Raw genomic sequence first — 13,998 nt, 5'->3', positions numbered from 1 at the left:
AGTTGCTCTGCGGCATGTGGGATCCTCCCAGACCAGGACTTGAACTCGTGTCCCCTGCATTGGCAGGCGGATTCTCAACCACTGCGCCGCCAGGGAAGCCCCCTCGCTTGAGATTTGTAGTTTTGATTTGGAAGTGAGTCCAGTTGCACAGGTGTACTGGTTCTTGAGCAGAAGTTGGTTCCAACCAGGGTTTGGGATTTTTCCAGTTGAGTACAATGGACGCAGAAAAGGGTAAAGGAGTTGGATGCAGGGCAGTGATTATCAGGAGGGATCTAGGACTCCAAGCTGGGTAAGCGCAGTGAGGATGTAGCTGACGGCATGGCAGGAGGCTAAGGCCAATGGCTCGGAGGTCTCAGTGGGCTCAGAGCCCCTGGCATGGGGCTAATAACAGTACCTGAGCTGGAGGAATGGAGGTGATGGTCAGGGAGTGGGAGGGTTGAAGTTACCAGGGATGACAAGATCAGGTGTGTCCCCTTGAGGGTGTGGCCGAGGTGTGGCTGGGAAGAAGCTGTTGGAATCAAGGAGGGCCTCTGAATTCTCTTAGCTTCTCAGCCCCTCCCAACCTGCGAGTCAGAGAGCAACCTCCTACTGGGGCGGGAAGGGGTACACCTCTTCATTGTGCAAACGGGGGCTGAGGCCTGAGGATGCTGGACGCTGAAGCTAAAATGTCAGAGGCTGGAGTTCTGACTCTGAGTCCTGGGGTGAGGGAGGATTCTTGGTGTCATCCTTCCTCTCAGTTTGCACAGCAGCAGGACTCCTTTCTCCTCCCCCTTCCTCCCGCCTCCCGCCTGCTCCCTGCCTCACAGCTTTTCCTGCACTGCCCAGTCCTCCGGAGAGTCCCTGCAGACAGAAGGGCACGTCCACAGCCACAAGGAGCGCCTTCTTGAAGGTAACCAGGCTGCATGTGGCATTGCAATGCCTGTGGCAGATTTTCACGTTTGTTCCCTCACTCACTTAGGTAATCATTCATTCACTGGTTAAGTGATTTCACCTTTCGGTTGTCCTTCATTAGGCCTGAGCTGCTAAAGCAAGCTCAAGGGATGAATTCCCAGTCGCCATGAGACTGCTCATCCACCCAGTCCGCCAGCCTGACGTCCGACATGCACTGGGTGCCCGTCACTGTCCTGCATCAGTGTGACATACAGGCATCACATGACCTCACACGTCTGGCAGGTCCCATGTCCATCGCTTATCTATTCCCTGGGCCCTGTACATGTGTGTGTGCCACACCTGAATCTGAATTCTTTGAGCCTCTTCCTCATAGCAGGGCTGGTAATACACGAATCACCATCGATCAAAGTTCCTGTGATGAGTCTTCATTAACTTCCAAAGCCGCCTGTATTTTCCATTAGAGAGATCTTTTACGTATTTGTGAAAGTCATGCTGGCTCGTTGTGGAAAATGTAAACAATGACAGAGCATACAAAGTGAAAAACCACTTCCATCCCCCAGTGCCGACCACTGTTAAAAGGGTGGAAATGTGGCTTCATTTATATCCTTCTAGATCTTTTCTATACATTTGCAAAGGGGGAAACGATATATATTATAGGATGAAGTCTATGTTTACAGGTTGAGATCATAGACTATTGTTCTGCAACTTGCTTTTTCTCTGCAGCAATAAATGATGGACATCGTGCCAGGTCAGTGCTTCAGATCCACTTCATTCTTTTTAAGGGCTGCAGAGCATTCACAGTATGGAGGGACCTGGTATATTTAACAGGCTATCAAGGACATTAAGGGTATTTTTCATTTACCGCCAGCTACAATGCTGCGATGGATATCTCTTTAAGCACTTTTTTTTAAAAACATCTTTATTGGCGTATAATTGCTTTACAATGGTGTGTTAGTTTCTGCTTTACAACGAAGTGAGTCAGCTATACTTATACATATATCCCCATATCTCCTCCCTCTTGCGTGTCCCTCCCACCCTCCTTATCCCACCCCTCTAGATGGACACAAAGCACAGAGCTGATCTCCCTGTGCTATGTGACTGCTTCCCACTAGCTGTTTTACATTTGGTAGTGTATATATATCCATGCCACTCTCTCACTTTGTCCCAGCTTACCCTTCCCCCTCCCAGTGTCCTCAAGTCTATTCTCTAGTAGGTCTGCATCTTTATTCCCATCCTGCCCCTAGGTTCTTCATGACTTTTTTTTTTTTTTAGATTCCATATATATGCGTTAGCATACGGTATTTGTTCTTCTCTTTCTGAGTTACTTCACTCTGTATGACAGACTCTAGGTCCATCCACCTCACTACATATAACTCAATTTCGTTTCTTTTTATGGCTGAGTAATATTCCATTGTATATATCTTTAAGCTCTTTCGTATGAGCATTTCTGAAGGATTATTCCTAGAAATAGAATTGCTGGGTCATGTGCATTTAAAATTTTAATGGCTACCCAGGGCCAGGCATAGCGTCAGACACATAGTAGGGTCTTTCTAAGTATCTGTGGCATGAATGGATACTGCTGGATTGCCCTCCAGGAAAAACACACTATTTCCACTCCCACCAACAGCAAACAGAGAGCCATAGAACTGACAATTTCTGCTACTGGGTCCCAGCCCCACTGGGCTTCATGACAACCACTTTCCTCCAAGCCACTCTGCTGCTGCTGGGAAGGATTTAAAGACCCTATGTCACCTTTGGTGAAAGGCAGGCAGCGTCCAGGCAGAGGATGACCTCCTCTCCCAGGTCTGCAAAGGCCATGGCGTCACATCCTCCCACTGGGGTGGGTGTTTACCAGTGAGGGCAACGTCAGCTCTGGGACTTCTCTAATGGGAACTCGCCATGTTTACACAAGCACCCACATATCTTCCTTCTGCTCCCCCTTACCAACCTCTGAAACTGAAGGGAAACTTCCTATGGCTGGGCTCACTCCACTGCCAACTCTGGAACTCTATTGTCAGTAACTGCTGTTCTTCCTCTGGGGCCTCATCTCCAGCAGGAACCCCCAGCCAGACAGCCCGTTTCTAGCATCTTTGGGGCTGGCCATGCCATCTCCCTTCCCCTGGCCCTACCACCTGCCTGGGTCCTGATGCCCCAAGAAAACTATTGGGAGAGCCCCGGAGGAGGCCAGCACGCCGGAGCCAGTTCCACCTCTGACCCTCGTAGGAACTTTGGGCCGGCATTGCTCTGTGCCCTCTGCCTGGGGATGAAGGCTGGCGTTCAGAGGCTGCCGGGAAGCAGTGCAAAGGCAAGGTCGGGTGGAGGGGCCCAGGCCTCCTGAGCCCCCAAGATGCTGGCGTGGGGGTGTCTCTCACGCTGCGTGTCCCACGCCAGGCTTCCAGCTCCACACGCTGCTGCAGGCCCCCGCAGGGATAACGCCCTGTGAAGACTCTGCCGTGCTGCAATGGTGAGCGCCTCTCCTCTTCGGGTGCTCAACCCCGCAGATGGGGCTGAGGCGGTGGTGCCCAGAACCACGCGGGACTGGAGAAGGGCAGACCTGCTCTCTCTCCTCCCTCCAGAGATTCCAGGGTGGGGCAGATCAAGGTCTTCCAGGCCCTGCCCCAGCTCGCCTCCCCACTGCCCCCTCCCCACCCCCGTGGTGAGAGAGTCAGAGAGCTGAGCTCTATGTGTCCCAAGGGAAAGCAGCGGGAGGGTAGGATGAGGAAGCACACAATGGTCCCACCCCATCCCCATTCCCCGTCCGGGCTCTGTGGCACCCAGAGACCTCAAGGAACCAGAGATCAAAGCATCTGCGAAGATCCTCTCCCGGAGGGTGGCCCACAGAAGTACTGTCCTCCCAGGCTCATCAACGGTGGGATTTCAGGCACAGTGACCCCCCGCCAGCTGTGTCCCACAGCATTGCCTGGGCTCACCTCCCCACACAGTCACAGGCAGACTCTCAGATTAGTGAGAACTCATGTTGCAGGGGAGGGGAGGGTACAATGGCGTTTTCTCTAGTCAGGTAGAATGGAAGGCAGAGCCCAGGTAGAGCTCAGGCAGTCCTGTCTCCCAGAGTGCATCAGCGCCCTCCAAAACATCTCAGAGCTGGCTGTCCAGTCCACACTCGTACCGCCAGAGCGCAGCTCCCTCCACTCTCAGAGCACCTCGTTCCACTGCTGGGCACCTCCAACTGTTCACGTTTTCCTCCAGGCAGCCTCTACCTTGCAATGGCGGGTGAGGGAGGGGTGGACATGTCACTCCAGACCAGCCCTTGGGACAAGAGAAGCCACTGGCGTGGAACCGGGGTAGGAAAAGCAATAAGTTAAAGCCGAGAATGGCCAGAGGTCTGGCATGACGGGCGGGGGCGAGTCTCTGGCTTGATCCAGGAGGCCCTGGGGAGGAGGCAGCTGACGACAAGGTTCCAGGCAGGAGGTGGCTCAGAAGGCGGGGTTGTCGATGCCGCTGCGCACCCCGGCGTGTTCTTCAGGCCTGAAGCTGTAGGGAGGGGGTGGCTCCACGGGGGGCAGACCCACGACGGCCTTCAGGATAATCTGCAGGGAAAGGAGGGGACAGACTTCTTAGGGCCTGCCACTGGCCACAGCCACCCATGTGCTGGTGGTAGCATGTTTACAAGGAGGGGACAGAGACTTCTTAGGGCCTGCCACCGGCCACTGCCACCCATGTGCTGGTGGTGGCATGTTTCCCAGGGAGAAGGGTGACCCGATGCTGGTTGCAGAGCGCTCCCTAGGGCCCAAAGGCTTGGCGTAAGGACACCCTCCACTGCCCCCGTTGCTCTAAAAATCTGAATGGGGAGGCACAGAGAGCCGAGGGACGGGGCAGGGGTTGGGCTGGATACCAACCTCGCTGTAGGGGGGTGGGGGCTCACAAATGGACGCTGTGACCCTCTCTGCGGGAGTAACGGGGGGCCGTTCTGGGGGCCCCTCATGATCCGTTGGGGGGTCCTGCTCCAACTTTCTGCAGTTGCGACAGAAGCGCTTAGCCAGGCCACAGATGCACAAGAGGGGTATGATGATCAGAAAGACGATGACAAAGATCCTGGGGTAAGGAACCACCAACGTCAGCCTGAGTCTCCAGCCATGCCCGCTGCACCTCCCTCCCTCCCCTGACCTACACCCACCCCTCAGCAGGAAGTCCAGTCCAGTCCTGGGTGGGCCAGAGGAACCGGCCCAAGGCTCACCTCAAGGGGCCAGAGAAGAGCTGGAACTGCTCTGGCTGGTACTGTTGGCAGCAGCTGTTACCACAGCAGCTGAACCCTTTAGGGCAGGTGCTGCGGACCGGGTCAGAGAGAGGCCATCGGTACCAAGGTGGGGAGGCAGAAGGATCCCAGCTTCCCTAAAACTCACCCACGGGCTCAGGGCACGAGCCGCACCCCTAGCAGGGTGGAGGTACAGGCCCCCCGGGCTCAGTGGGAGGAACCTGGGGCTGGGATCAGGACCTGGGTTTCAGGCTCAGCTCACTACTGGCCTCATGCACTCGTGCCAAGTCACATTCCTTGCTGGGCCTCACTTTCCTCATCTATAAGATGGGTGTAATGAAGGTCCTGTCGACCTCACTGGGCGGGTGTGGGGACTGAGTGTTGTAGTGGCTACAACATCGCTCTAAGGAGATGCAGAGGAAGAGGGGCAGTGGGGAGGGGCCAGGAGCTAATTCCAGGAAGAGTGAGCTGGTGCTGGTGGCCACGGAGCAGGAGGTGGGAGGGACACGGTGTCCCTGGAACATCCAGGGCTGACTGCTGGAAACACTTGGCTGCCCAGAGGCCACCCCCCTCAGCCCCTCCTCATCGTGCTTGGGCTTCTCAGCGTTTATAGAGTGAGAATGTTTGCCCTCGCTTCCAGGGCGACCCTCAGAGGGGAGGTGGCCTAAGGCTGGCGTCAGAAGGATGGGGATTGGCCCGCAAATGTGAAACTGCCCGTGGATAGGCTGCTGGAAGGAGTGAGGGGCGGAGTCTCCCTCTCTGGGTCGGAGTATGGCTTCTGGCTAGAAGGGGAGAGGGTGAGGATGATGAAGGCAGGCAGAGCAGGATCTGGGATGTCTCCTTCCCACAGTGGAAGTTACAGCCCAAATCCCAGACTTACAAGAAGAGACCACATGTGGCTGCAGCCTGTGGAAGAAAAGAGGCGGAGGTCTGGGTCATAAACTGGGGGCTGGGGTTTCCACCAGGTGCTGCCCAGGTACCTCACTGCTAGCAGGTCCCAGAGGATCAGCATCTTCCCCCACACTTGCTCTCCACCTCCCTCCACATGTTCCCCGGGTCGGTGGCTGCAGCCCCAGCGCCACCTCGTGGCCCCAGCTGTCCTTCCTCTCCTCACCACACCTCCTGCCACATTTGCTCACCCCCAGGTCTGTAAGCTCACGCCTTCTGACCACCCTTCCAACCCATCCCCACCACGGCCAGGACTCCAGTAACCCCCACGCCCACCCCGTCACTCCCAACACTGCTGCAAGTTTCTATCCCACACATCTGAACACCTAAAACCTTGCTGGAAGCCTCCTTCAGAGGCTCCCTGGGGCTCAGACACCATGACCAGCCCTATCCCCCATTCCCACTCCCCCTGGCCCTCCTGCACACCCACCCACTGGGAGTTCTCTGAACACGTCTGACTGTTTTACACATGCCTGCAGGAACAAGCTCCTCCCTCCCTCCCTCTTCTGCACTAGTTCTGTGCCACACGGAGGCTATCATTACGGAATTTAACCTGATTAATAGCAAATATGTGCATAAGCCCTGTTTGGAAAGTTCTTTCCCCAGGTATCTGAGAGGCTGGCTCCAGCGCCTTCTCTGACCATCTTACTTAAAATTACATCTACTCCCCCAAAGCACTCCCTTTCCCCTAACTGTGCTTACTTTATGCATAGCTCTTGTCCACATCTAACATACTATATATTTTACTTTATCTTGCTACTTGTTTGTCTCCTCAGTAGAATGTAAACCCCGCCAGGGGAGGGATTTTTGTCTATTGAAAACCAATACTCACGATTTCGGCAGACTGAATGAAAGAGCACTGACAACCTGGTTTCCTTTCATCCTGGCTGCTCCCAGACCGTGGGGGAGGAATGCAGGTAGAGGAACACAGCAAACGGGAGGTTATCTGTCACCCCACCCCAGCCTCCAGGGAGATGAACAACCATGGCTCAGAATAAGAAGCCAACTTTGGCGAGACCACCATGTCTTTTTTTTTTTTTTGGCTGCGCCACCAACGTGCAGGATCTTAGTTCCCTGACCAGGGATCAAACCCGTGCATCCTGCCGTGGAGGCGCGCAGTCTTAACCCCTGTACTGCCAGGGAAGTCCGAAGACCACCATATCTTTATACCTTGAAATAACAGTTCAACTGTTAACGACAATAACAATAAAGCTAAGATACCAATGACAGCCAATAAGATTTGGGCTGATTCCCACAGGTCTTGGCCAGTGGGCTCAAGAGCAGGAATGAACCCCTGCAGGTTGGCCCAGAGAGGGTAAGGTGACTGCAGAGTTGGGGACAGCCCAAGGGGTCCAGGCACTCAGTGTACCCCCTTTCCCTCAGATCCCATCCCCTGTCCCTCCCCCTTCTCCTGGCCCCCAACTAAGAAAGACAAGCAATGAACAGGTTTACGGAATTAATCCTGAGCTCCTGTTTGGAGGAGTAGGGGATCCTCTCCCAGATCCTCTTCCCCCACCCCCATTTTAAACAGGTGGTGGTCTCGACTGAGGTGGTGTCAAGCGTTGGGGTAACCTTGGGTAGTTTCAACTTACATGCGGACTGGGGGCATTAACAGCCTGCCCCCTGGAGTTGCTGGGAGGAATCAACAAATGCTCAACCTAGTGCTGGCACCAACCCACCACCGCTGATGATAGAGAAGGAGTAACAGGGCTTCTGGAGCACAGCCACTCAGCAGGCAGTGAATGTCGTGGGGAGCAGGCCTGGGCCTTCCCTCAGACTCTTACACAGAAGTTAAAAACCCATGTTCTAGACCTATGTCAGTTTCTAGGATAATCTCCCATCCCAAAACTGGATAGACTGCCCCCATCACTGGGGCAGGGAGAGATGAGGGGGTGTTGAAACCCTGCCTCATCCTCAGAAATCACAGATTTCAGAGGTCACCCCAGTCTTGGGTCAGGCAGCCAGGTCAAATCCTATCACCAGCTGGAATCCTACCCCCACTCCTAGAAAGGGAAGAGGGAGCCTCCTTTCCTCTAGGGCACAAGCAGAGAAACACAGTCCCAGAGACGGCTAGGACTTCCCCAAGGTCACCCAGCACTGTGAAGAATGGAGCTGGGGAGATAGGCTGACCAGGCGTCCAGATCTCAGTCCAGACCTCAGGCCCTCCGCTAGTCCCCGCTTTCTGACGCAGCGAGAAGGAGCCAAGGCTAACGTGAGGGTCAAAGTCCCCAGTCGCCAAGAGGAGCTAAGTGTCAGATGGCGGTGGGCGCGAGTAGTTCCCACGACACAGTCCCCCACGAGATGAAGGAACCCAGGCCTTCTCAGGGCCTCCCTCTGCTCTTACCTCCCCGGCAAAAAGAGAAAGGAAGTTGCTAACTGCATGTGGTAACGAGGAAATCCTGACAGTGGAAGGTGGTGATCGGGACCCAGAAGCAGGCCCCTGACCCACAAGAGTAGGGCCCCGAAAGTTCCACAACTTTACCTCCCAAGCGCTCACCTGTTGGAGGCCGGCCAGCAGGCCGAGCAGCAAGGTGGGTACTAGGCCAGGAACCCAGGTGGCTGACATCCTGGCAGGGGGGCCACTGAGCTTCCGTGTGTAGGGGCAAGAGGGGAGAGGCGGGGCCGCGACCTCTCCCACGACTCTCCACCTATAGGGCCCCGCCTCAGGATGGGGGCGGAGCTCATGCACCGGGGTTGGGCCGGACCGGGAAGGGAGGGGGAGGGGAGGGGGGAGGGGAGGGGAGGGGGGAGGGGAGGGGGAGGGAAGGGGAGGGAGGGGGAGGGAGGGGAGGGGAGGGGAGGGAAAGAAGTTTGGATTGGGTTTTGGGAAATGGGAGGTAGAAGAGAGTATCTGATTAAAAAATATTTTGGTGTCAGTTTAAGACTGCTGAGCTACCCCTTCCCAACCCTCAACTGCTCCACCCTCTAAGTGATCCCAAGCTTGAGAGGGACTGCTGCGCCTACCAGATGGACAGAGGATGCAGGCAGAGGGAGCTGGACCACTGGAAGTCCCTTCCCACATGGACTTCTGGGGGGCAGAGGTTGAGGGAGAGAGGAAGCGAAGGCCCTGGAGTGGATTGAGGGGATTACAACGGAGGGAGGTGTCACTTTTTTTTTTTTTAAGTTTTTTGGCCAAGAAGGGAGGGAGGGGCGGCCTGATTGATTTCTGGGTCAGGAGAACCTAGAGTAGTACCCCGCCCCCACCCTCCCTGAAATCCTGGAAGGAGGTGTTGGTACACTTCCTCCACTTGACTACAGTGGAAATTAAGGCCCCAGGATTCGGAGACTAGTGCCTGAGTCCGCAGCTGGGGCCGAGCGGCAGCCGGGCCAGCTGGGGCGCGTGCGAGCAGGTCCATCCAGATTTCTGGAGAGGCCCCGCGGACGCTGTCCCGGCCGGGTGGGGCTGGATTCAGACCAGCGGCGGCCGCGCCCCGCCCCGGAGGCGTACTGTGCTTCCCGGATCCGGCCGGCAGGTGGCAGCATCGCTCAACGCGGGCTTCCCCCGGAGACGGGCAGCGCGGGGCTGGGACCTGGGGCTGGGTCTCCCTGGGCTCCCTACGGGGGGACCCGGCTGGTGTGTGCGGTGGGAGGCCGTCTCGGTGGGCGATACGCGAAGGGTGAGAGCCAGACGCCCAGACACAGATGAGACGTAAGGAGACCTTGTGGGAGTTGGAGAGATGGAGCCCGGACCCCTGAGGACGGGGGCGAAATGGAGATGGTGGGTGGGGTGCTGCTCCCAGACCTGGGGAAAGGGGGACGGCTCCAGGAGAGGATCAGTTCCTAGGTATTTAGACGTCTCCTGCTGCGTCTCAAACCTGACTTTACCACTGAAAGCTAGCCCCAACCTAGTAAGAAAGGACAGCCGTCGTCCTTCGGCTTCTTTTTCTTTTTTCTCTCAGCGCTTTCTCCTTATCTCTGTTTCTCATCTCTCCCAGTCGTGTTTTCTCGGTCTTATGTTTAACCTCTCCTTGAGGTTTAACCTCAAGGTTAACCTCTCCGCCCCATTTCTCCCAGTCTCTGTTTTCCTGTTTCAGTTCCTCCCCATCTCTGTGTCCATGCATTTTCTCTTCGTTTCTACATGTTCCCTGTTTTCCCATCTCTGTTTCTCCTCTTTGTTAATCTCTGTCTGTCTCAGTGGAGGTGTCTGTTTTTCTGTCTCTGTTTCCATTTCCCTTGTCTCTGGTTTGGTCCTGTGTCTCCCTGTCTCTGTGTCTGTTTCTCACCAACTCTCCTGGTCTCTCTCTCTTTCTCTGTCTCTGTTTCTCATTATCTCTTGGCCCCTAAGGACAGAATCTTCCAGTTTCCTGATCCAAGCTGAATTGGGGTCTGGCCCCAGGGAATGCCCTCTCTATTGGAAGTTCCTGGTGACTGATCTTGGAGAAAGGATGGGGGGGGCACGGCATGTCTTTCCTCCTCCCCCAGCGGTTGGCTCTGGACCTAGCCCACCCCTCTGCCAAGGTGGACCTAGTCCAGAGAGTACTAGAGCTTTCTCCTAGCAGCACCCACGCTGCTGCTTCCTTAGTGAATTTGTTGCTAACTTGGGCTTCCAGGGCCCTGCTATACCAACACCCAAGACCTGAGACACCCCTAACCTCCTGCCTCTCTGCCCAGGCCTGGAGCCCTGTGGAGGTGTGGCCCTTAGGGGAGAGGAAGATGGGTGAGCTTAGGGGAGGAGGGTATCCTAAGGAGTGGAATGAGGGTGCTGAGAAGGGCATGGAGGACCTTGAGGGGTAGACGTGGGAGGCTGAGGAGGTGAAGGGACGAGGCAGGTTGGTGCCCTGAGGAGGAGGGCAGGAGGATGACGCTGCTTCCTGCAGGCGTCCACCGACACAGATGTCGCATTGCCAGACAAAATACCGGATGCCCAGATAAATCTGAATTTCAGGTAAACAATGAATAACTATTTAGTATAAATAAATATGTCCCATGCAATATTTGGGGCATACTTATACTAAAATGTATTTGTTGTTTATCTGAAATTCTAATTTAACTGGGTGTCCTGTATTTTTATTTGTCAAATCCTGCAACCCTACCCACATCCCTAAAATGTCATAAGAGAATAGCTACTCTATCCTCTGCCCCACATCTCCCCAGTGGGAAAATGAGGCTCCTAGGCAGAGTCCAGAGGGCCTCTGGAATCTGCCTCTGGATCCCCAGTTTTTTTTTATGACATCAGACTTCCTTTCTGTGCTCCTTCCTGCAGATGGGAGGTGGGCAGTCCCAGCTCAGGCCAAGAACACCAAACCCTGTTGCCAGTGTCACCATGACTCCCAGGGCCCCAGCATTCCTGGTGGGTGAGGTCGGGTGGGGGTGAGGGCACAGTGGGGCCCCAGACTGAGCAGACCCGGGGCCTGTTCTTGTCTAGAGGCAGGAGGGTCCTGGACAAGGACAACATCTGTTCAACACTCAGTCTGGCAGTGGGTGGGCAGTGTGTGCTCACATGTACGTGTATGCTCAGACATCCAGGGACATACGGGGAGGGAGGCCCAGAGACCTCATGCAGTCAGTGGATCCTTCTAGATTCCACTCCAGATTCCATCTGGGGTTTCCCCGAAGCAGCAAAGTTGAAATGTCTTCCTACTGGCTCAAGCCTCCCTGGCCCATTCCATAAAGAAGGAGCTGATTGTGTGCCCTACAAGGGCCCAGCTGCAAGGGCCTTGGAGGTCAGCTGGTCCACCCGCTCTCTGCTCAGAGAAGCCAGCTGGAGCCCAGAGGGGCAGAAAGGCCAAGTCACAGGGGACACTGGGGCTGAGTCAAAACCAAACCACGCAGGTCTTAAGACCCCACACCCAGTGGCAGCCTCAGAGGCGGCACACATGTCGGGACTGGGGAGCTGCTGCTTGGGATGGAGGAACTCCTCACTGGAGTGGGAGGCCTTGTGCAGCCTGGCTCAGCCCAGGCCCAGGGGCCGGGCCCTGGGGAAGGGGCAAGAGTCAGGCTGAGTTCTGTTCGTCTCAGCCCCCTCCCCGCCATACTGTGGTGGACACTGATACCCATAAATGACTTATGGTGCTGGGCTGGGATCTTTCCTTGCAAAGTCCCCAGAGTGTTCTGCCGTAAGCTGGCTCTCCGTCTGCAGGGACAGTGTTAGGTTGTGTTCGTAAGTGTGCCACTTGCTATGGCGTGCGGGGTGATCTTAGTCAAGAAAGCGAACTTCTTTGTGCCTTTCTAAACTCATCTGCGAAGGGGGTGCGGGGGTGGATAACAGTACCTCCCTTGTCGCTTAGGGTCATTGTGAAGATTAAGTGGCTCAGTGTCTGGCATAGAGTAATGGTAAATAAATATTACCTTAGTAAGAATAAGCTACAATAGCCAAGACATGGAAGTCACCTAAATGGCCATCAACAGATGAATGGATAAAGATGTGGTGTATACACACACACACACACACACACACACACACACACACACACACACACACACAGTGGAATATTACTGAGCCATAAAAAAGAACGAACTAATGCCGTTTGCAGCAACATGGATGGACCTAGATGTTATCGTATTAAGTAAGTCAGACAGAGAAATATAAATATCATATGATATCACTTATATGTGGAATCTAAAAAATTGATACAAATGAACTTATTTACGAAACAGAAATAGCCTCACAGACATAGAAAACAAACGTGGTCACCAAAGGGAATGGGGGGGGTGGGGGGAGAGATAAATAGGAGTTCGGGATTAACATACACGCTACTATATATAAAATAGGCAAACAACAAGGACCTACTGTACAGCACAGGGAACTACTCAATATCTTGTAATAACCTATAATGGAAAAGAATCTGAAAAAGAATATATATGAATCACTTTTCTGTACACTTGAAACTAACACAAAATTGTAAATTAGCTGTACTTCGATAAAAGAAAAACACACAGAAAATAATAATAAGCAATAAATGTTTCAGTCCTGGCAGAGGAAAAGGGCCCAAAGCTTTCTCTCCTTATTTCACATGGAGGCAGAGAATGAGGTGCCGAGGATTAACGGTCTTGCTTCCCTCTGAGAATTGTTCTCAGCCTTTCTGGATGGGCCACCCAAAGTCCAGCTCCAACTTCCCCCAGATGCCCTGCTCGCTAGCCCCCTCTGCTGTCCATTAAGTGCTTTGGGCCCCACCCAAGGGCCAGGTCAGAGGCAGTGGGATGGGTGACCAACCTCAGAGGATGACCTTGTGTGGACTACTAGAGGGCCACAGGGGACCGGATATGGCAGTGGTGCTGGGTCCAGAGATTTGAGCAATTCCCTCTCTTCCTGGCTTGTCCCCCACTTCTGCTCCCCCAGCTGCCCGCTGAGCACCGCCTGGGCTGGCCTCACAGTGGCTGCCCCCACAGTGGCTGCCCCCGTCGCCCTCATGGGGGCGTGATGTGCTCATCACAGTTGTCCCCCTGCCACTGACTGTCCCCATCCAGTGTGGCTCCCCAGGGCCATCAGGGCTGTCCTCAAGGCCTCCAGCCTGGTCTCCTCCTTGCCCCTGTGGGGGCATGTCACCCTCTTATTCCCTAACTTCCAGAAGCTTCCCACTTCTGCCTGAATAAAGTTCCATCTCAGGGAGACCTTCACCTGAGATGGGACCTTGGGTCCTTCACCTGTCCTCATGGTGTGCTCGCTCTCCCTGTCCTATGTTCTCTCCAGCCACACGCCCAGCCCTTTCTGCTTCCCTCCTTTCCTCTGCACCTTGCACACGTGCCCCATGCTCTCCCTGCAACCTAACAAATTCTGATCCATCCTTCAAGGCTCAGCTCAAATACCACCTCCTCCAGAAAGGCTTCCTGGACTTGGATTCTCCTGCAAGAAGTGATGGTCCCCTCCCTGCTCACCCCCACCCAAGCCTTTTCTCTGGGCCTCTCTGATGCCCTTGGCCATTCTCGCTGAAGATGTGTGTACATGCCCTAATGTTCCCACCAGCCTGCAGGGGACCGCCCAGTTCTGATTCAGCTTTCATTTCCCA

General features: G+C 54.7%; 1 protein-coding gene across 1 annotated transcript; it reads right to left on the bottom strand.

Moving 5' to 3' along the window:
- Positions 1-4,197: 4,197 nt before the first annotated feature.
- TMEM92 (transmembrane protein 92) lies at positions 4,198-8,618 on the bottom strand (the record flags this gene model as incomplete). The annotated part of the gene is made up of 5 exons (XM_082678903.1): positions 4,198-4,439; positions 4,749-4,944; positions 5,087-5,176; positions 5,985-6,010; positions 8,550-8,618. The coding sequence occupies 5 exons, from the start codon at positions 8,616-8,618 to the stop codon at positions 4,326-4,328; spliced, it is 495 nt and encodes a 164-aa protein (XP_082535029.1). The 3' UTR covers positions 4,198-4,325.
- Between the last annotated feature and the right edge of the window lie 5,380 nt (positions 8,619-13,998).

This window comes from Grampus griseus (genome assembly GCF_964374135.1).
Source record: "Grampus griseus genome assembly, chromosome: 20".
Classification (NCBI taxonomy): Eukaryota; Metazoa; Chordata; class Mammalia; order Artiodactyla; family Delphinidae; genus Grampus; species Grampus griseus.
This window is presented reverse-complemented; position numbering and strand designations above follow the sequence as displayed.